Below are 23,181 nucleotides of genomic sequence, written 5' to 3' on the forward strand. Positions count from 1 at the left end.
TGTTTTTAGGAAAAAATCGTTAGAAAGTTTTGTCTGGGAATTGACAAAGGGAGAGATTATTAGGTCCCTTCTTATAGCCAATTCCGCGAACAAGCTTGGGTTAATCGAGTTGTATTTTTTCCTTTGTTATTGGTCTTTCTGCTTGAGCGGGGAAAATTGCGCTCGAGTGGAGTTTTCACCTTCTCAGTACTTTGGCTCGTTTGCAAATATACTGTGAGGTGTGTTTTTACGCTTGAGTGTAAGTTTCAGTGCTCGAGCATGAACCCTGGTTTGGAACACGCGTTTTAGCATCCCCGCTTGAGCGGCCATTCCTGCGTTCGAGCGGAGATCGCGATTCTAGCAGCTATAAAACTGCAATTTGCTCCAAATCTAGGGAACGGCTTCCAGATCTTCTTTTAGGGTTTTAGGGTTTTCTTCTGGGGCTATTTTATTAGTTTTCTTTGATGTGTGATTGAGCATTATACTCATGGTTTGACGAGTATACATCAAAGAGTTGTTTGATTATTCGACTTCAAGAGTGTTCTTCTTTGGTGGAATCCGGAGATTCAACCGTGGAGTATTCGAAGGAGTTTGATGTTATGCGCAGTCGTTGATTCGACAATGGATGTTGTGGATTTAACATTAATCTGATCAATTCCGAGACAAAGGTTGCGGTGAAAGAGATACAGATTGTTGAAGATAAATTGACAGCATTTGGGTAATTTGTTTGGTATATTTGTACTCTGTTTTCCTTTCATAGTGGATTGATTTGTGACATTTTGCCCGTAGTTTTTTAATCATAATTGGAGGTACTCCAATTGTGATTTTTCCACGTAAAAATTGTTTGTGTCGATTTATTATTTTTGAAACAGCAATCTAAATCACTTTCGTATGTGCTAGATGATTTAGATTGTTAGTTTTAATCGTTTGGATTGGTACAATTAAATCTTGATCTAATCACGAATCACTTAGGTTTTTCAAATTATTTACCTACATACATTGATAATATGGGCGATAACTCAGTGGCAGAACCTTTTGTATTAACTAATGTTGCAAATTGGTGCCCGAACGTTTGTTTTGACAAGTTTATTATTGACGGTGTGTGGAAGGAAACTACGATGCAAGCAGGTGCAGCTTGGGTTGGGCTGGATAGGGATGGACACCAGCTTGTTTGGAAGAAATTCTCTTTCCTAGCATCCTTTGCATTAGTGACTGAGGCAAGAGCTTGCCTTGAAGTAGTCAAGTGGTGTGTGCAACATGATGTGAAAGCTGTTATAATTCACACAGACTTGTTATTGTTAGTTCAGCAGTTGAAAAATAGGCGGAAGATAGAATGGGATGTGACAAATCTTTCACAGGATATATGTTATTTTTGTAATATGTTAAATCATATATGTATTACTAATGTTCCACGAGTGGATGTAAACGTAGCTCATGTGTTGGCAAAACTAGCCTTGTCAGGTGGCTGAACTATTTGTAATGTTGGGTATTTATATAAGATATCATCTTACTAATTCTCACCAACCAAAAAAAAAAAAAAAAAGTAATTTCTGCTCATAAGCCCGATAAGAGATAGCAATAAGATTTGTTGTTAGTTAGTAGTCTTTCTTTATTTAGTTTTTAGTATTTAAAGTTGATGGGATCTTGAACTTCTGAAGTAATATATTAGGATGACTAGAAATGGGTAAATATATAGTTTGTTTTAGAATCAATAACTTTTATAGAACATTATTTATTGGCTTGTATTTTATTTTTTGGTACTATTATCCCTATTTTTCTTGAATAATTGATTGAAAGAAAATTCGAAAATTTCTAGCAAAATAATTAGTTAAAAGTTCTGCCATTTGTAGACGTGTGAGCTCTGAAATCTGGTTTTAGGCATGTGATTTACATTCTACTCTTAAGTTTTTTTGATTTGGATTTTTCATCAAGTTTCATATTCTATTAATGTTATAAGTAATTAACATATTTATAAATCATGTAATTGGTTATGATAAAAGTGATCATTGTGAGGATCCAGTAGATATGGGATTTCTTCTTTATACTTTAAGTCACAAATGTGTTGTATCTTGAATCTGCTAAAAATTTAGATTTGAACATGTCCAAAGATACCCTTCGAAGAGAGATATGAACATATTGTGTCACTTTCTTTCCTAACCAAAAACTACACTTTCTTGGAAACACAAGTAAAGCTAGAGAAAATATCAAGCAGGAAAGGGGGAGAGATAGATATGAACATATGACACTTTCCTGGAAAGCTAGTTCACAAGAGAATCTCATAAATAAAGCTAAAAAAATATCAAGCAAGTCAGTCCCTTTGTCAATTAAACCTACTCAAAACGAAGAGGAGAGAGAGAGAGAGAGAGAGAGAGATTTTCACTAACCACCTTCGCAGCAAGTGCACCAAAATTGATTATATGCAACAAATCTATTTTAGACACAATAACCAAACCAAACAAAACCTTAAGTCTCATTAAATAGGATCGGCTGCAGGAATTTTTCTTCTCCACTCGACTTTATCTAAAGGTCATTTCATTAGTCAAATTAAGGAGAATCATATCTCTATTTACTACACTAGTCTACGTCAATCTAGGTCTACCCCTACCCCTAACACTACCATCTACCGTCACTATATTGCATCTCTTCGCTATTGTCTCAGTTGATCTCCGTTATGTATGACCAAACTATCTCAATCTATTTTTGGACACAATATACCACCGAATAAATTATAACACCCTCACATAGCTGTGGTTACACAGGTTGTCTAATTCTGATTATGTATTTGTACACTCTTAATATATATCTGCTTAAGGTTTTGCTAAAAAAAAAGGGAAATACATAAATAATGCATCCATTTCATCCCAATGATCATAAACCATAAACCCCCCCCCCCCCCCAAAAAAAAAAAATGCTCAAGTAACATAACATGTATAGCATGCCATCTCAATGACCTTACACACAAAAAATAAGCATAAATAACTTGTGCTTAAATGAACTCTTCTATTTCCACCACAATAATCCATGTCTGCCCAATATAACAAGATAAGGATATAGGATATGCTTAAGACATCAATAACTCATTTAGATAGCTAGTTTCTCTAATTCATATAATGATTGAAGAAGAAGAAGCTCACAGTTGCTAACAAAAAAATATTTCTTACCTCTTACATGACATGGATGGAAAATAGAAAGTTCATATTTTTCTTAAATTTCTATTTAATTTAAAGTATATTTCTAAAAAATTTACATCATAATATCTAAGAATATATATACAAGTGTTCAGGATATGTATAGGATATGTTCTACATATCCAAATATTTTAATATTTAACTTTAAGAAGGAATAAAGCTTTAACACTTACCTGTGCTCAATACTCATAGCTAAGTTCATGTAAGATAACTTGTGCATTCCATTTCCATCTCACAAACAAAAAAGAAGGCATCTAGAAAAAATAGTACCTCATTTGAAAACTAAAAGCTCCCAAGTAGAAATTACATCACTTTGAAAGAACAACATGATCTGATTCTTTACTTGTTTTTTAATTGCATAAAAAATTTGTATAAATGCATTGGAAAATCAAACAAAATAAAGAAATGCCAACATATTCAACCCTGTTCCCTACAACAACAAAAGAGATATTAAAATCTTGAACTACAAGAAAAATGAAGGTTCCTAGAATTCTCATGCTTCTGACTACAAGCAAGGGGAAAAAATTTCGCCTGAACAATGGCCATTATTTTGAGGGTATCATACCTCACATCGACAGCCAAATAAAGAACAAACCTTTTACTCAGCAGCAAAAGCTTTCATGCTGTATAAAGTATAAGCCCAGTCCATGCCCTAGAAATTACCAGTTCCAACTAGTTCAGCAATTTGAAGTAACTTGAGGACCTAATTTTTTATATTGAACACAAGGGAAAAAACATAAGAGGAACAAATTATCAGATTATACCAGAACAAAGAAAAGTTTATGTGAAGAGAAATTTTTCACTTTAGCAATGAAGAAGAAAAGGAAAAGGAAGAATGGGAAAGAGGAAGAGGGAACTCACCACAATAGATTGAATAGAGAAGAACCATCTCCCAGTCTCAAATCTTTCCAGAACAAAGAAATGTCTTTGTGAGTGCTCTGAGTGGTTATGGTTATGTTTATGGATTGGATGTGATAAGAGTAGATGTAGAGAAAATTTGGGATAGTGTAGCATATTGGACAGCAACTCCTAAAAGAGTAGAAAAATTTGAAGAAACAGCTCGTCAAGTGAAAAATTTGAATACTAAAAAGATGGGACTTGATTGTGCAACTAGGTGGAATTCAAGATACTTGATGATTCAAACTGCCTTGTTGTATAAGGATTTATTTTACCGTTTGAAATATAAAAAGACCCAATATACAACATTGCCAAGTGAGGAGGAGGGAGTTTGCTAGAGAAATTTGTGGGAGATTCAAAATATTTTATAAAGTAATTGAATTGTTTTCTGGAACTAAATATCCCACAGCTAATGTTGCTTTTTCAAATTTATGTGAGATTAGGATAACTATCTCTCAATTGCTCTCTTGTTCAATTGAGGTGGTTAGATCAATGGCATCAAAAATGTCGGGAAAAAGTTTAATAAATATTGGGTTGTTATACATGGTCTTATAGGAGTTGTACTTGATCCTCGGTACAAACTTAGTGTGTTGGAGTTTTATTTTGATAAATTTTATGGAGATACAGCTGAAGAGGAAATTGCGAAGATTCACCAACTTTGTTATGATTTGTTGCAAGAGTATCAAAGAAAACTTAGTTTGGGGACTGATGCTAATGTTAAATCTTCTACAAGTTCAAATTTTGGGGATTCAGAGGTAGTTTCAAATTATGATTTGTTTATTAGTAGAGAGCAAAGAAAAAAAGTCAACAATGTAACATCAGAGTTAGACTATTATTTAGAAGAGGATGTTGTGACAAGAACCCCCAATTTTGATGTGTTGACTTGGTGGAAATCAAATGCATTGAAGTATCCAACCTTACAGGCAATAGCTAGGGATTTTTTAGTTATTTCAGTATCCATTGTTGCTTCTGAGTCTGCATTTAGCACTAGTGGTAAGTTGGTGAGCCTGTATCGGAATAGACTTCATCCAGATACTTTGGAAGCATTGATGTGTGCACAGAGTTGGTTGTGGGCTATAGAGATGCAAGGTACTTAAATAAATCAATATATAATAATTTTTAAAATAAATACATTTTCATTGAATAGTCTTAGTACTTAATTTCTTTTCTTATTTTTCAGGTAATTCAACATTGGAATCAGTTAGTTATGCTACTATATATGATGAGATGGATGTGAATTAGAGTTGATCTTTCTTTTGCATTTCTCTTGTTGGATGGCTCAAACTTTCATAATAGGATCTTTTTACATGTTATACATTGTCTTTCAGTAAATGGATGTGAATCAGAGTCAAGCACTATTTTTTTCTTTGGTTTTTATTATCCTTGTGTAGGTTTTGTTGCTGGAGCGATGCTGCTACTGGAGTGTTGTTACTGTAAGAAACTTGTAAAAAATTAAAGTTGAAATGTCAAAGAATGCACTTTGTTGAATTGGAAGCTGAAATGCCAAAGAATGTGCATTGAGAGTTTAGTGTGTTTTGCTTCTAGCTGAATTAAGCCTTACTATGAACATCTAACTACTTTAATAATTTTGTGCAATTCATTTATGGTGTTTAGAATTACAAAAATAGATACTTTGACATACATGTGTATTTAGAGTAAAGTTATCCATATGTGGGTTTTGGTTGGCAAAGAGTTTTTTGACATTATTTTGTTGGTTCTGTCTTTAGGATCTTGCTGTGTATTTTGATTTGTTACAATTTTTCTTTTTTCTTTTCTTTTTTTTTTTTTTTTTTTTTGTGTGTGTGTGTGCGTGTGCGCGCTACCATTGAGATAAACATGGGTAGCTCTGTATTAGTGTTGGTTGGTAGAGATCAGCAAACAATTCCTTGTTTATGCCCTGATGTAATTTAATATGAGTCTGATAACACTTTCTTCAAACAGGTTCTTTCACATTTTATTTCTTCAAACAAGCTCTTATAACATTGTAAACAGACTCTTATAACATTGTAGCGGAGAGAGAGAGAGAGATGGTTGTAATTTATTTTTATTTTTTTTAATCTTATACGTTCTTTCACATTTTTTTTTTCAATTACTAAAACTTATTTGATTGTCTCAAAATTATATATTTGATTATTTTAAAACAAAATTTTTAATTACTTAATTAATGTATATTTGATTTTGCTATTGAACCAAATAACATAAAATAAGATTGAATGTATATTTAGCTTTGGTTGTGAACCTTTAAAAAACAATGGTTGTTAACCTTAAAAAAAAAAAAAAAAAGGGTTAAGTTGGGTTGGGAAAAATCTAAATCCATTAGGAGATGGGGAGGATAGTACCAATGGGGAATGGGGAATGGGGAATGTGGAATGTGGAATAGGGAAAATTTATTATAGGGGAATGGAGATGAGGAATTAATATCCACTCCATTAACCCCCATTGTCATCCCTACCTGGACCGACCCGTTCCAACCTTGAATCGAACCATTTATTAGGCCATCGGCCCGGTTGATGACTATAAACAGTTAACACCCAAACCCCTTCTCTTTTTAGATGGGCCTTCTTTTTTTCTTTTTAAATCTGATTAATTATAAATGCGAAAATAATTACATTCAATTATATAATTAGAGTTTGACAAGGCATAGCTACCTATGAAGCACGGGTGCGGGTACGGGTATGATACAGGTACGCCGATACGGCAAATTCTTAAAAATGTAAGGGACGGGTACGGTTGGGGTACGTCAATTTTTTTTTTTTTTTTTTTTTTTAAATTTATAGTTAAAATTCAACCTACAAATCATAAGTTTCAATATCAAAACTAAAAAGAGAACTTGTCTAAAAAGTTATATAATTCTTTATTTTTCTTTTTTTATTGTCTAAAACAGGAAGTAAAATAGAGCAAAACCATGACTCATGGGTAAAGGGTGTTAGAAATAAATTACTTGATATTTTTAAAATTGAAAGAAGAATAATAAATGCTGCAATAAATTCTAGCAGCTGTTAAAAAAAAAAAAAAAAATCACCTTGCCATACCGGTGCCGTACCCACGGCATACCCATGCTGTACCCACAACGTACCCAAATGTATTTGTTGTACCTGGCATGAATTCGGCGTATCCGGTACACGCATTGCCATACCGATACGCGTACTCGCATCTGGTAAGTACCCAGTACTCATACGGCATACTTTTTGGAATACCCATGCTTCATAGGCAAATTCAACCATCAATAATCTAAATTTGAAACTAAATAAATAGTTACCTACAATCTCATAGTGGATGAAGAATAAACAATATTTATTATTGGCAATAATTGACTCTCTTATAAAATTGGCTAATTCAAAACTGTTTTGATTATATGATTCAAATAAAATTTTCTATTTGATTGATTTAATTGGGAAATTTGTTTCTGAAGTTATTTTATAATAGAAAAGTTTAGTTGAATCGCAAGGTTTAAGAATAAAATAATGGAATTGGAGAGAAATAAAATTAGCATAATTTGTTTGAATGATTAAGGAGGTGAAAATTATGAAAAAATTATGAGAGAGATTAAGAGAAAATAACTTTTTTTTATAACTCACTTTGATGAAGTTTAATCAGAAATAAAAAATTATTTTATAAATCTTTTCAAAATACCTGTAATTATTTATCTAAATACAAAACATTGAAAGTAAAATGATACATGTATCATCTTTTATTTATTATTCATCCATAAGCAATACTAAAAAATCACAATTATTTTACTTCTTATCATTTTTGTTATTAGTTAATTTATTAAGGCCTATTTTAAAAACATCAAGTTTTAGTAAAAATATCCTTACAAAAAAAAAAAAAAATTAATTATGCTCTATTTTTTTTTACATATATTTTCGTAAAATATTAAAAAATCATTAAAAAAATTAATTCTCAAAACAATCCTAAATTTGTTATAAAGATTTTAAAGGGAGGACACTGGCATTTTAGAGACTAAGAGGGTGTCTTCGAGATATTAGGTGGAAGTGTAAGTTTACCTAATTTATTTCCATCCACTTCATTTTTTAATAAATTATTGTTTTATTTATTTATTTAATGTTTATTTATAAATTGAAGGTAGCTGAAATGAAATCTCAAATTACGCGTGGACCCCGATCAAAAGTTGATCAACCGCAAATCACACTCCACGTTACACGTGCGAGAGCGTATGAAATCCACCAACAGTTTCGCTCACACGAACATAGCCTCACGCCCGCACGAAGAAACAAGAGAAGAATAGAATGGAGTCTGAGGCGACAAAAAGTCAAGAATCCGCTGTTTCATTCTTCTCCTTCTCCTCTCTATTTTAGTATTACAATCAGACGGTTTAGAGAGAGAGAGAGAGAGACCACCGTTCGTTCTTCATCATCTTCACCTCCAACAAATTGCTTCTTTCGTATACTTGTTTCCATTCTCTGTGCGCATCATCAATCACCATGAACGAGAAGGCCAACGTTAGCAAAGAGCTCAATACCAAGCACCGAAAGGTTTCACTTTTTTCACAACTTCATTGTTTGTTCAATTTTCGATTTAGCCCCTATTTTGCTACGCTTTGTTCGATTTCACATAGATTTGATCTAAGGCCATGTTTGTTTGGGCGTTCTAAATTACACTATGTTTGGATTGAGTGATTTGGAGAGAAAAGAAAAGAAATTGAGCGATATGTATTTCCCTTATTTGTTTAAAAACCTAAGTAGAAAGAAATGAAAAGAAATGGAGAGAAATAGAGTCTCTTATAAGTCGCATTTTCAATCTTTTCAAAAGTGGAGAGATTGAGAGAGAAAAAAAATCACTATTTTTATAATATCAATTTTGTCCCTATAAAAATAAAAGAAATAAAATGATTAAAAACATAAAAAGCTTATTTTGGTAATATAATAAAATAATTTCTTTTCTTTTCTCTTAATGAAATCTAATCAAAGAAGAATGAGAGAAATCACAATTATTTCTTTTCTTTTATTTCTTCTTTATCCAAACAAAAAGGAGAGAAATTACAATTATTTCTTTTCTTTTCTTTTCTCTTATTACTTAAGTAATCATTTTTTTTTCTTTTCTCTCATAGGTTCTCAAATATAGTGTTAGATTGTATTAGCATTTCATGACCAATAGTAATAGTACTACGTATCTTTGATTTTGTATTTTCTGATTGAGTTAGGATTATAAGGAGGACTAATAGTCCAAACTTTGATTTATTCCTTCAATTTATATCCCATCCCTTTGTTGGATTGAATAGTCCATCGTATGTAGAATATCATATCCGGATGGATTGTTAATCTGTACTTCAATTGTTTAACCAAATATCAGATTAATAATTTTATTGGACTATTAGTCCAATCCCAACCTCATATCCACCCAAACAAACCCAAACAAACATGGCCTATAATAGTATTGGTTTTTTATTGATTTGTTCAATTGGGATTGTGCTAATCCAACGTATAATCAGGGATCTCCTATTTGGTTGATGTTGAAATTTCTGGTTTTCCAAATTAAGTTTTGAATATGTTTCTGGGATCATCCATGGATTGAACATTATTTCTGGATGTTAAATTTATGATTTTTCCATAAACTTTAACTTAATCACTAATTATCATATCTGCGCATATGTGTCACGGTGGTGGTGGTGAAATTCTCTGATTTACATGTTATGTAGGTTTTGCGTTCAAATTGATTATTGTATCAACTTTTACATTTTGTGGATACTGAGTTATGTACATAATATTGCATTTTGGATATGAGCAGAGTGTCAGACCTGGAAACCACTTAAAATGCGGACAAACAAATATGGCTTTAGGATGTTTATGTTTATGGGTTTACTATGTTTGTACCTTTCTTTATGTTTCACCATGTGCTTGTTTGGAAAACATGGTCCATAGTTAAGAAGTTATTTAAGGGAAAAAAAAAAAAAGGAGTAAAAAATAATGAATTTTATGAACGTAAATTAAGCAAATTGGAAAAATTACATAGTTCATTCCTGCTTCTTACATCTTTGAAGTAAAGAAAGTTTTCAGTTTTTAATAAGTGTCTAAACAACTGTAAGATCAAACAGGTGCAAGTCCCCGTTGTATGTGGTTGGCCCCGTTTGGTAAAACTGTGGAAAAGTGATTATAGATTATAACTTAACAGATTATGACTTATAGCTGTGAACATAAGCTGTTAACCTGTTTGGTGCAGTTGTGAGATTATGGATTTAAGCAGCAGAGTAGTGTTTGGTTAATAAGCTGTAGCTTTTTACTATATAATTGTCCTTTCTACCCTTATATGATATAAAAATGATTATTTTGTCATTTTTTTTTCAGTTTTAATTTAAAAAAAAAAAATATTTCATTAATAAAAGTTAATATAATTAGTATCAATTAATATAAAAATTGATACATTTGCTAAAAATGTAATGGAAGTGTCATTGTCACAATTATTTTCCATTATAAATTAATTAGTATCAATTAATTGCTTAATTAGTATCAATTAATACTAAAATTATTAATTAGTATCAATTAATGGCTTAATTAGTCTCAATTAATATTAAAATTATTAATTAGTATAAATTAATATTAATATTTAATTTTTATTAGCATCAATTAATATTAATAATCAACAACTGTTATTAATTAGTATTAATTAATAATTAATTCATTACAAAAGTATACAATATTAATTTATTAATAATTAATACCAATTAATATTGATTTTTTTTCTTTTTCTTCAGAAATATGCAATTTTTTATTTTTTAATTAATATAAAAATATACAATATGAATTTATTAATAATTAATACCAATTAATATTTATTTTTCAATTAATATTGATTTTTTTCTTTTTCTTCAAAAATATACAATTTTTTATTTTTTAATTAATATTAATTAATAATATTAATATTTGGGTATTGACGAGGACATTTAAGTAATTTCAGCCCCCCAACACCAGCTGCGCACTTAAGTCAAAAATTTAAGCACCCCCTGACCAACTTTTGAGATAAGCTGAGAAATAGCTTGATTTAAGTTATAAGCTGGTTAACTTAAGCTGCACCAAACACATTATTTTAGCTTAAATTAAGGTAAAAGCTGAAATAAGCAGCTTATAAGGGGGGTGTTTGGTGCAGCTTTTTTAAGCTAACTTATGGCTTCTGGCTTTTAAAAAGTTATTTTGGACTGTTTGGTTAAACTTATTTCAAACAGCTTCTGATTCTAACAACTTATTTTAAGTCAAAAAAGCTGATTCTGAGAAGCTGCTCACCCCTTGCTTCTGATTATCAGCTTCTGCTGTGGACATGTTAATTCACGGTTATACTCTTAGATTTTTTTATTTTTTATTTTTTTAAAAATAGAAAAAGACTCAAATGGACTATTAAATATTATTATTATTATTTATGAAAAATGTAGACAAATAGTGAATAATAAAAAATAAAAATTAATTGAAAAAGCTACTTCACAGCTTATTTAACAAACACTACTCAGCAACTTAAATCTATAATCCAACAGCTATACCAAACAGATTAACCGCTTCTGATTAAAGTCATAATCTATAATCTGTTAAGCTATAATCTATAATCTGTTTTAACAGCTACACCAAACACCACCAAGCTTTTACCAAACAGGCATATTGTCTTGCATTGCCTTAAGTGTCTGACTTAACAATTTGGATTTTTTTTAGCTTATAATGATGGATCAGATGCTAGATTTCTCATATTGCTGGCTTTACTTGTCTACCCATTAATTTGATGATTTGTCTGAACTCTTAAGGCTTGTGGAAGAGGCCTGTATGCTGATAATGCATACTTGATGTATGTGTGTAGCAGCGTACAATCTGTGGTCTTTGAGAATCCTTAAATCCTCATGGTGCATTAAAGTTTTGGCTTCATCCAGTTGATAAAAACAGGTTTTCATGTGCAACTTCATTAGGGAGGCAAAAAGTCCTCTGACTTGTTGCTGACTTCTCATTCTGATGTCCAATTGTGATATGCATGACCATTTTTTTTTTTTTGTTTTTTTTTTTCTGCTGTGTGGAAATGCACCATTTTTTCGAGTGCCCCCCCGCCCCACCTCCTCTAAGATAGATAATTATTTTGTTGCCTTTCTTCCTTCATTAGTCTGTTTCCTTCTGAATATGAATCATTGATCAACTATTTTCTGATCCTTATCATTTACAGATACTGGAAGGGCTTCTTAAATTGCCAGAAAACAGGGAGTGTGCTGACTGGAAAAGCAAGTATGTTATCTGGAAACTATCAAAATTGATATTGATAGTAAAATTGTGAAGCAATAAATAACTTGATCTCAGTACATTATACCATAAAGTAGCTGCATGTTTTTCTTTTCCTTTTGTTAGGTAAGAAAATTTGAACTTGAGTCTCGTTGTGTGGGATTTGCGACCTAAGCTTCATGGGTGTCCCGTTCTGGACATCAAGTAGCTTCATGTTATTAGTCAAAAATAATTTCTATGTATTTCGAGTTGCTGTTAGTGACTAGTATTTCATGCAGGGGTCCTCGATGGGCTAGTGTGAATCTGGGCATCTTTGTATGCATGCAATGTTCTGGAATCCACAGAAGTCTTGGAGTGCACATATCAAAGGTGATACTTTATGCATTGGTAGTGCGCTTTAATATTGGGAAGTTTGTCTATTGGTTGGGTCCCTTCAAAGTTCCACTGTATATTTTTCTTAGCTTTAATGCCAAAAGAACCAGTAAGTAGAGAGTTTTTTACTTATTAAAAATAAATAAGAAAAGCAGAGAAAGTTTTATGATAGATACTAGCAATAGGGAAATTACTACGTAATATTTTTCAACTTTCCAACTTGAAACCTGACCTATTACTTTCCAGCTTGAAACCTTACCTTTGGTGCTCTCTCTCTCTCTCTCTCTCTCTCTCTCTCATTGGCTTCTTATTGGTCTTTCCATTATGGAAGGTCTCTTTGAGAAGGTGGTTGCCTTGGGTTACGGGAAATAAACATTCATATCCCTGTGATAAGTTGCTTGTTTGTCAATGCTAAAATCTTCATAATCTAAAGTTCAATAATGCAGAGTCAAAAATTTATGAGCCCTTCAATTATTCTATCATAATTTGTTTTTGGGTTAATATTGAATCCTTGCTAGGTTTACCCTATCACGTAAGAAGAAAATATTTTTTACTTCTGCACACAAATATGTGGTTAAGCAAATGCCAATTATTATTTGCATACTTATTCTGGATTTTTGCCGGTGAGGTCTGCTACTCTAGACACATGGCTTCCCGAACAGGTTGCATTTATTCAATGTAAGCTTCTCTCTAACTACAGTTCCATTTTTTAGGCCAATGTTGGTCCTAGATAACAAAAAAGTGACTCAATATATGGTTTCCTTCCCTATACAGCAATGGCAAATGAGAAGGCAAATACTTATTGGGAAGCAGAGCTGCCCCCTAATTACGACAGAGTTGGGATTGAGAATTTCATTTGTGCAAAGTATGCATTTGCTCACCATCAGTGCACTGTTATGGCCTGATTTTACAACTGCTCAGCCTTAAGTGGACATCTCTTGCATACTTCAATGAAGGTATGAGGAAAAGAGATAGGTTGCTAAAGATGGCAAGCCAAAGTCGCCTTCTAGATCACTAGAAGAAAAGGCTTCTGTGCAGTGGCAGAGACCTGGGGATAGGAGTGGGAATGGATATGCTAGCATATCTGAAAATTCATCTGAGGAAAGGAAGAACTTTCAAGCTAGTACGGGGGAGACTGTTCCTGCTACAAGGAAAGGACCTGAATCAGTATGTTGAGTTCTTTGCCTGGCTGATTTCTTGCATACTTTTAATGTGTTCTCCTTTTCCTTCATGTTTGTTTGTCTTCCAAAATCTTTGAGATTGTTGCCCTGACCTATTTGGTTTACAAACAGGTCATTCCACCGCCAAAGTCTCAACAGATCATTCAGAAATCAGAACCAGTAGTGTCGTATGCTGAATCAGCAAAAGCAGGCAGCAGACTCTAGTCCAGCTGTCTCTCCTCCTAAAGTTGATTTTGCTACTGACCTTTTCGACATGCTTTCGATGGATGGTCCTAGTGAAAATGGCTCAGAGGCAGCATCTGCTGATGATAATGCATGGGCAGGTTTCCAGTGTATGTCCAAGTTTTCCTCATTTTTAACATCATTGAAGTAATGTATCTACTTTTGTAACAGCCATGGTTGAGGTGGAGTAACAGTGCTAATGATTAAATTTTTCATTGACTCTTGACAACTTGCAGCTGCTGCAAAAGGATCAACAGCCGATAAAACTGTCTCTACAAAACCAGATAATAACAATACCCAGTCTACTTCTGGTATTGAAGATCTCTTTAAAGACTCTCCTTCACTAGCACCTTCTACAGTATCGGAGAAGCCTATAAAAGATGTTAAAAATGATATTATGAGCCTCTTTGATAAGGTACTACTGCAGGATTTTACTCCTTATACAAACTTTAATTGACTGTATATTCAACTTTTATTTTGCTTAATTGATGGAATATCTAGTTTAAGCTTTGTTTTTGTTAAAACTAAAAAAAATATGAAGTTCAGTATGTATTATGACTTATTGGGCAGGGATAAGTCAATCCATTTGGATGTGGTGTTGGCTGCTTCAACCCCCGTCAAACTCTGAACACTAGAGCCGCTTTAATGATTTTTAGTTTATTTTTTTTGTCTAATATAAAACAGTTGAGACCAACAACATTACTTTTGGTTTTATCTTATCGCTGGTGCTAATACTACCATTTGAAAATCATATCTAATCTTATAGTTCTTTGGTTTTGCAGTCCAATGTGGTATCACCATTTTCTGTTCATCAACAGCAACTTGCTATGTTGGCACAGCAACAGTCCCTTCGTATGGCTGCTGCAGCTAAATCAGCTGGCGTGGTGCCACAGTTTGCTGGCAATGCACAACCACCGAGCCCCAATGGTACAAACTTACCCACTCAAATAACCACAAATGAGAAACAGAAGTCAATTAATCATACGATTGGAATTGCAACAATGTGACCATAAACATGTATCCACTAAGCACCAATTTAAGCCAACAATGATAGTAACTGAAATTACAAAGTAGAAACAAAATTAAAGAGTTTCCAACCATAATTTACAAAGTTGTTTCCCCAAGGGTCTCACATTAAACATCCCAGAGGTTGTTTGAGTTAAACAAAAAAGGAAAATGCCTGCTCAAATCAAACTTACAGAGTATGTCTTAAGAGTGAGCTACACTGTGTATTCACAAGCATTACATGTAAGCATGCTAGAGATGTGAACGTTCTCTAATTTTTTATGCAAGTTTTTGGCCAGAATAATTTTGGGTAAGTGTGAAATCCCGTATTTTTATATAATAAAAATAATATATAATTTTCTTAAATAATTATTCACAATATTTTGAATTTAATAGCTTGTATATTTTTATACTGAACATTTATTCAAAATAAAATGAAATAAAATATTTTTTGACTTTATATTATTACTCAATATTACTTTCTGAACCTTATGATATTTTTATTATATTTTTCTATATATTTTTTTGTAATCAAATTACACTGGAACATAATATTTTCTGTACTAAAATCCAATCCAAAAAAAAAAAAAGAAAAACCGTGGGCTTACTCCCCATGTTTTCTCACCTTCCACATGCACCCCTCTCTCAGCTATCATTACCAAAACAAAACGTGGTGAACATGCTGATGCCATACCACCAAGTGTTCTATTTCTCCTTTTTTTTTAATTTCTTTTCATCTTCTTCATTTTGCTTCTCTTCTAATTTGATATCTCTCTCTATCCGTTTCATATATCTCTCTCTCTCGGTTCTCTCTTTCCCTCTACCTCTCATTCTCAAAACTCTCTTTCTCCTTATTTATCTATGTTTTTCCTCCTCCCCCGACCTCCATAGCCATGGCCTCAACCCATACTATCACCATCCGAACCACCAACCCGCGAACTGAACCACCATTGACGCACCGTCGGACCGCCACCACCACCACCACCACCATCACCTATTTCCATTATCATCTAGAACCACCATTCACAAAGTGTTGTAGGTGAAGAAAGAGAAGAAGAAGGAAGATGGAGGAGAAAGAAGCAAAGTTAGAGAAGTTTATTTTGAAGTTCAAAAGTTGGTTTTCGGCTTACTTTCGGCATGCCAAAACCATCCATTTCGGGAAGAAGTGAGACAAATAGGCCATGTAAGATGAAGTACGAAGTAAGTTGAAGAGATTGGCGAAAGAATGAAGTAAAACCGTTAAGAATTAAGAAAATTATGGGGTTCGAAAGATGGTTCGAAGAAATGTCCGAGATGGTAGGAAAAAAATCTAATTCTTCATCAAATTTTAAAGATCCGACGGCATGCAAAAAGAGATGGAACAAGGCGTGTGAGTAGTGAACCAAAAATTAGGCCGTGAGGTGAATCTAATGATAGAAAAATAAGATAAAACGGAGTTACGATGAAAAAGATACGAGTATTTGAACTGGGGACATTGAAACTAAAATTCTGGGTCTCTCTGTCGTGCATGCTGTGGCTGTTGGAGAAGATGAACTAAATTTTATCCAGTGTTTCTCAGCTCATGGTGCTACGGTGCATCCTAGCACATTTAGGTTAATCGAGTGGTCCTATGACTTTGGGGATGACCACCCTTAGGTTTTTCGACGTGTAGAATCCATTTTTGGGGTTAGATCTTGCAAATTCTGAGTCTAAGATGATGATCAACAACTAAAAGTCCTAAGAGAATCCAATGAAAGATCAACGGTGAGATCGTGTCCGATTAATGTGAAATTTCAGCAAGACGATCATGGAGCCAAGACGGTCATATCTTACGATCAGAATCATAAATCAAATTCGAACGATAAATCGCTAGCAACCTAACATAGTAAGAAAACCCTCTCAACCCTCTCATTTTTTATATATTTGAAATTTTCAAATTATATACATATGATAAAATGTCTAAACTTGTAGATAAAATTTTATTTATAATTGTATGAAAATTTATGATGGTATATCAAATTTGGACTTGCATGTGTAGTTTATGCCATTAAAAAGATTATTGAAGATGTTATTTGGCCCTTTAAATCTGCCAGAAAGTTGCACTAATTTTTAGACAATTTTATACTCAAAATTTGAAGATGATTTCTTTTACAAAGTTGTTGATAATGATGTCTAGTTCATCCACAAAATTTTTCAACAATTATTGAGTTTTGTATGAATTTATACAGATTTTTAACCAAATCTGGAGCTATAGACAAATTTTGTTATGTGTTTGAAAAATCATTAAAAATTTTATATTAAACCAAATCTGATAATTTCTAAGCAAAAAATGAAATTTGAGAAGTCTAGTTTCATAATAAATTTTTAGATCATGGAATTTATTTATAAAATTTAAGTATGGAATTAATTTAAGGAAATGTGATAAATCTGTGTCATAAAATTTCTGAGAATTTTACAGAATTATTTATAACTTATTTTTGGGAATTTATTTCTGAAAAATGACCCAAACATATTTATTGAATATTCTGTACATTTTCACGAATTTTAGAACTGTATAAATAATTTATTTATAATTTTTATTACCTAAGGTATAACCTGAAAATTTCTAGACAGGTTTAAAATCATGACTTCAATTATTTATTCGGATAAAAATCAGTTATTGTGTTAGTCCAATTCATCAAATATAGTAAATTAGTAATCCATGTATGGGAGTATTGTGGTTTATTTAATATTGTGGCAGTCTAATCTTGTAAATTAAAAATCTATGCACGTGTGTTACTTTGGTTTATTTTCTCTGTATCTAAATTATTATTTCATACCATGGTTTAAATAAATTATTTATTTAAATGCTGTACATTTATTTATTATTGTGTGACATGTGTAATATTTTATGTTGGGAATTTTAATGAGATGGTGTAACATCAATTATGATTAAAAATTGAAATTATTTGTGAGTAATATCAAAATTAACTGAAATGATTAACGGCATATACGAAGTTAACAATTGACGGTCAATACCAGTTGCTCAGAGTGAGTCTTGGTTTTAAAGAGTGTACGAAATTAAGGGTTGACGGTTAATACCGGTTGTTCAGGGTGAGCCCTGGTTTTGAGAATTCTCACGTAAATTGTGTTGCGAAACTCTAAGATGGCACGGGACTTATTTGAACTATTTTCGGTATTTGGTTTTGGAATAAGGGTGGATGTGCCGGTGGCACACAGGGAGGTTACGTACCCCTGGCAGACCGTTTCCTTGGGGCAGACCACGGATGCTACTACTTGGGTATATAACTCCGGACGTGGGCATCCCTGGTAGTTACAGTTGGTAACACTAAAATATTTGACCAAGGGAGGGTTTCAAATTAACCGTTGCCATGCTTAGTGGTTGGTAAGTTCAATCTCTTTGGTGAGATTTCGAGTGTCACCTAATTTATTAAAATTATTGAAATTATTTTAATGGTTGTAATTCATATTTACAATTATATTATTATCTCGTGTTTATAATCTCATTATTTTTCTCTTAAAAAGAATGGCAGGTTGGTTATGTTTTCTTACTGTGTTGCAAAACTCATGGCATATATTTTTGTTGCCCTGGCATTTTATGCCAGGTTTTGGCGAGGAAATAATTGAAGCTGAAATGGAGTTGACGCTAACGTAGAGCTTTGGCTGACTTGAAATCATGACTAAAGTCGAATAACTTTATTATCTTATAAATTAGCTATTAAGGACCTTATAATTTCATTTGATGTTGTATTTGGATAATCTTAAGTTTTTATTTAATATTATTTGAATCTTTGGTTATATACGAGAGCTGGAATGTCCTATTAAGATGTCAACTTTTTAGTTTATTAAGTCATTTTGTTTATTTAATTTCCCTTGATATTTCAAAAAAAAAAAAATTTGGGGTGTCACAGTAAGACACATCCGTGACCTGATACTCCGCAACAAATTTAAATGATAAATTAAGATATCCAAAGAAAAGTAATTATTGTAAGAACAAAGCTGTTGCACAAATCACAATCTGGAAATGATAATTTAGAACCGACAATGCAAAATTAATTGAAACCAACCACTGCCTCCAGGTTTCTGATCAGATAGACAGCCCGGCAAAAAGCAACTCCAACTCCTCCTCCTGTGATGTAGTTCTCTGGAATAAAAGAGCTATCATTTTTCCATATGTTATATAGATTACTGTATAAGGGAAACATGAACAAGCAATGTAAATTCTCAGATAGATTTAACAAACTTGCCATCTAAATTTTAGTTCTCCTCTAGGGGGAAAAAATGCACCCAGCAATTTAACCTACCACTTTATTAGTGTAATATCTTTTAAAACTCAACAAACACTATGGTAGGGATGGGTTCCAAGCCATTTTTTACTACACCTTTTGGAAGATTGTGGGCCCATCTGTGATTAATTTTGTCCAAAATTGTTTTTCCTCTTGTAGCATCCCTCCTGAGATTAATAGAACTATTGTAGCCCTTATCCCGAAAGTTGCTAATCCTGAGAGTGTGAAACAATTCAGGTCTATTAGCTTGTGTAATGTCACTTACAAAATCATTTCAAAAATCCTTGTTAACAGAATAGGCCTGTCTTGAATGATATTATTAGTCCTATTCAGAGTAGTTTCATTCCGGGTCGTTCCACTCATGATAATATCATAATCACCCAAGAAGCTATTCATACTTTGAATAAGAAAAAAGGGAAGGTGGGTTTCATGGTTTTTAAAATTGACCTCGAAAAGGCTTATGATAACATTTCTTTGAATTTCCTTCAACAAACTTTGCAAGAATTCCACTTTGATAAAAATTTGGTGAACCTGATTATGAGATGTGTCACTAGTGTGAACACAGCTATTTTGTGGAATGGTGAGCCCCTTGAAGAGTTCAAACCAGCTAAGGGCTTAAGACAGGGGGATCCTCTATCTCCCTATCTATTTGTGTTATGCATGGAACGACTCTCAGCCATGATTAGCCAGCAAGTGCAAGGTAAACACTAGAATGGGCCTAGCTTGGCTAAGAATGGTCCTAACATATCACATTTGTTTTTTGCAGATGACCTGATTTTGTTCGCCAAAGCAAATGAGCATAATTGTAACACTATTTTGCAAGTCTTGAATGAGTTTAGTGAAATTTCAGGATTAATGGTTAACCTTCATAAATCACACTTGCTTGTGTCTCCTAATATTGCCAGAAGAAAAGCAAATTAGTTTAGTAATATGTGTGTCATTCCTCTAACTTGTAATTTGGGGAAATACCTAGGGATCCCTTTGTTGCATGATAGAGTGTCCAAAAATCATTTTATGTTTATTTTGGAAAAAATGAAGAATAAACTTGCGGGGTGGAAATCTGAGATGTTGTCTTTGGCAGGGAGAGCAACCCTGATACAATTTGTCTCTAGTGCTATGCCCAGCTATATCATGCAAACTATGGAGCTCCCGAGGAAAGTTTGTGATGAGATTGATAAAATCAATAGAAACTTTCTTTGGGGTGACAGTCTTGAGAAAAAGAAAGTACATCTTGTTAATTGGGATCAGGTTTGCAAGATGAAAAAACATGGGGGTCTTGGGATCTGCAAGGCTAAAGATCAAAATCTAGCTCTTCTCTCCAAATTGGGATGGAAAATGTTAAGTGGAGAGAATACTCTCTAGGTTGATGTGTTAAATAATAAATACTTGGGTCAAGAGCCTTTCTTAATTAAAAAGAAAGGCAAGAGTATATCGCACATTTGGAAAGGCATCCTTAATACCAGGAAGCTCCTGGTTCAGGGAGTTCGATGGAAACTTGGTAGCGGTAACAAAGTGAGAATTTGGAAAGATTGGTGGTGTGGTGTTGGGGCTTTTGAATTGGGTTTGAACACACTTACCAATCAAACTCCAAATTGTGAACATACTACTGTGGTGTCTCTTCTTGATACTCATGGTGATTGGGACTTAAATCTTTTGCAAAATTCCTTTCCTTTACCTATGGTTGAAGCTATTTTAAAGCTACAACCACCGAGGCTTAATGCTGGAGAAGACACTCCCAGATGGATTAAATCCTCTGATGGGGAATTCTCCACATCCAGTGCATATGATTTAATTGTTGATCATCATAATCAAGAAAGGGATTGGGGATGGATTTGGAAGCTTAAGTTTCCTCAGAAACTTAAAAGCTTCTTGTGGCTTGTCTTTCATGGAAAAATTCTTACTAACAAAATGAGAAACCTGAGGGGTATTACTTCTGATCCCACTTGCCCTTACTGTGCTAATGTGGAAGATCTTGAACATTTGCTTTGGTTTTGTCCCAAAGCTACCCAGATATGGTGCCATGTTTATAGTAAGGAGTGGTACTGCAGTAGGCTCTTGTTACCTTGGAAAGATTGGATCATCCAAAATATGAAAGGGAAGAACCACAATTCTTATTTGATCCTCATCTCCCTTTGGACTATTTGGAAAAATCGAAATAAGATGGTTTTTGAATCTAAAACTACTAATATCCATGAGAGTGTTAAACTCATATCAGATTATGCCAAGGATATCTTTCAAGCTTTTAGTTTGGATGTTACTCAACCACTTCAAGCTAAAAGTTTTTCTGTGTGGTCTTGTCCAAATGCAGGAAAAATCAAACTTAACACGGATGGTAGCCCTCGCAGGCATGGAGGAGGTGGGGGTTTTGGTGGTTTATTTCGGGATGAATCCGGAGCATGGATTAGTGGATACTATGGAAGACTTGAAATATGTACCTGTCTAGAAGCGGAACTTTGGGCAGTCAACAAGGGGCTGACTATAATACTTCAACAAGGCTTCAATCAAGTGATCATAGAAACCGATGCGGAGCAAGTGGTGAAATTATTGAGTGAAGATCTGGGAGAAAAATGTCCTTTCCGGGACATTGTGGAAGATGCGCGTATTATCATGAGAGGATCTGACTGCTCCATCCAACACATTCGAAGGGAAGCTAATATTTGTGCGGATGCAATGGCCAAGTTAGGTGAATATCAACCGGCAGACTTGCTTATTGTAAACGAACCCCCTAAAGAACTCCGCGCCTTACTTGTTGCGGATATTGTTCATCTCTCTCAGGAGAGTGGTAGGATGTAGTCCTTCTTTTGTTTTATTTCCGATGTACCCAAAAAAAAAAAAAAACACTAGATGTTTGACCATTTGACTCCTCAACATTGATACATAAGCCACTGGAATGGCCATAATTAACACATTGGCTTCGAGAATAATGAGGATCCATCAATCCACAAATGAATCTGAATGAAACACAAGAGTCACCAATAAACTAAAAATCATTTATTCAAGAATTTAGTGAGAACCTAAGCTAAATTAGTGGTGGGTGAACATGCAATGGGTGTGCATGTGCATTGCGCGTGTATGGGTCAATAGTTTATGAATGAAAAAGATGAATAGAAACCATCCGTGTTTGTGGAATTTAAAATATCTGAATTAGTTTAAAATTTTCATATGCGCAGTTTTCTTTTCTCACATAGGCAATTTTCAAACTCATAAATTGTGATGGATATTTTTGGAACACCAAAAAAGTATGACGAAGCTTTAAAAAGTGTTCAATCCAAATGGGTTGTACATTTTGTATAATGGTATATATAGCATGACATGTAAACTTAAAAAAAAATTTAAGAGTAGAAACCATAAGACATAATGAACTTTAAAAAAACACCATAGCATCCAAAAAACAATCCACGAGAAGTTAAAGATATGGATAGGAAGAAGCGTCACTATCCCGATCATATCCCTGCACTCAAACCTAGGAGTAAGGGGAGGCGACCTTTAATTGTAGCCGATAAAAAAACAGATAGGTTGCTACTAGAAAAGGGAAGCAAATTCACTTCCCCTTATCGAGCTAATAGGCACCTGAGGAGATCATGCATAGTGTCATCCAAAAACTAGATCTAAGGGGAGGACTCTTGGGCCAAACCTATCCTCACTTGGGCAAGTAGGGATGGCAATAGGGGGCTTTGGGGCGGATATTAATTCTCCATGCCCATTTCCCTGTTATAATTTTTCTCCATTCCCCATTCTTCATCTTCCATGGGGACTACCCTCCCCAACCCCTAATGGATTTGGATTTTCCCCAACCCAACGTGATCTTTTTTTTTTTTTTTTTCAACCAAAGCTAAATATACATTCTATTTTAAGAAGTTTATTTTAA

At 33.5% G+C, this 23,181-nt stretch overlaps 1 protein-coding gene and 1 long non-coding RNA gene across 2 annotated transcripts; both read left to right on the forward strand.

Annotated features, from left to right (window-relative positions):
- The first annotated feature begins 8,339 nt into the window (after positions 1-8,339).
- Positions 8,340-22,213, forward strand: LOC114324026 (ADP-ribosylation factor GTPase-activating protein AGD5). The gene is given in 11 exon segments (XM_082884279.1): positions 8,340-8,560; positions 12,216-12,274; positions 12,547-12,636; positions 13,263-13,318; positions 13,415-13,505; positions 13,597-13,807; positions 13,933-14,004; positions 14,006-14,153; positions 14,280-14,458; positions 14,826-14,970; positions 21,622-22,213. Coding segments are annotated over 11 exon segments (1,587 nt in total). The 5' UTR covers positions 8,340-8,509; the 3' UTR covers positions 22,107-22,213.
- On the forward strand, positions 16,207-16,534 carry LOC145797353 (uncharacterized). Its single transcript, XR_014338795.1, has 2 exons — positions 16,207-16,344; positions 16,414-16,534. It is a non-coding gene; the product is annotated as an uncharacterized LOC145797353 (long non-coding RNA).
- Positions 22,214-23,181: the final 968 nt, after the last annotated feature.

The sequence above is a fragment of the Camellia sinensis genome, chromosome 8, assembly GCF_055761805.1.
Source record: "Camellia sinensis isolate YWXY chromosome 8, ASM5576180v1, whole genome shotgun sequence".
Classification (NCBI taxonomy): domain Eukaryota; kingdom Viridiplantae; phylum Streptophyta; class Magnoliopsida; order Ericales; family Theaceae; genus Camellia; species Camellia sinensis.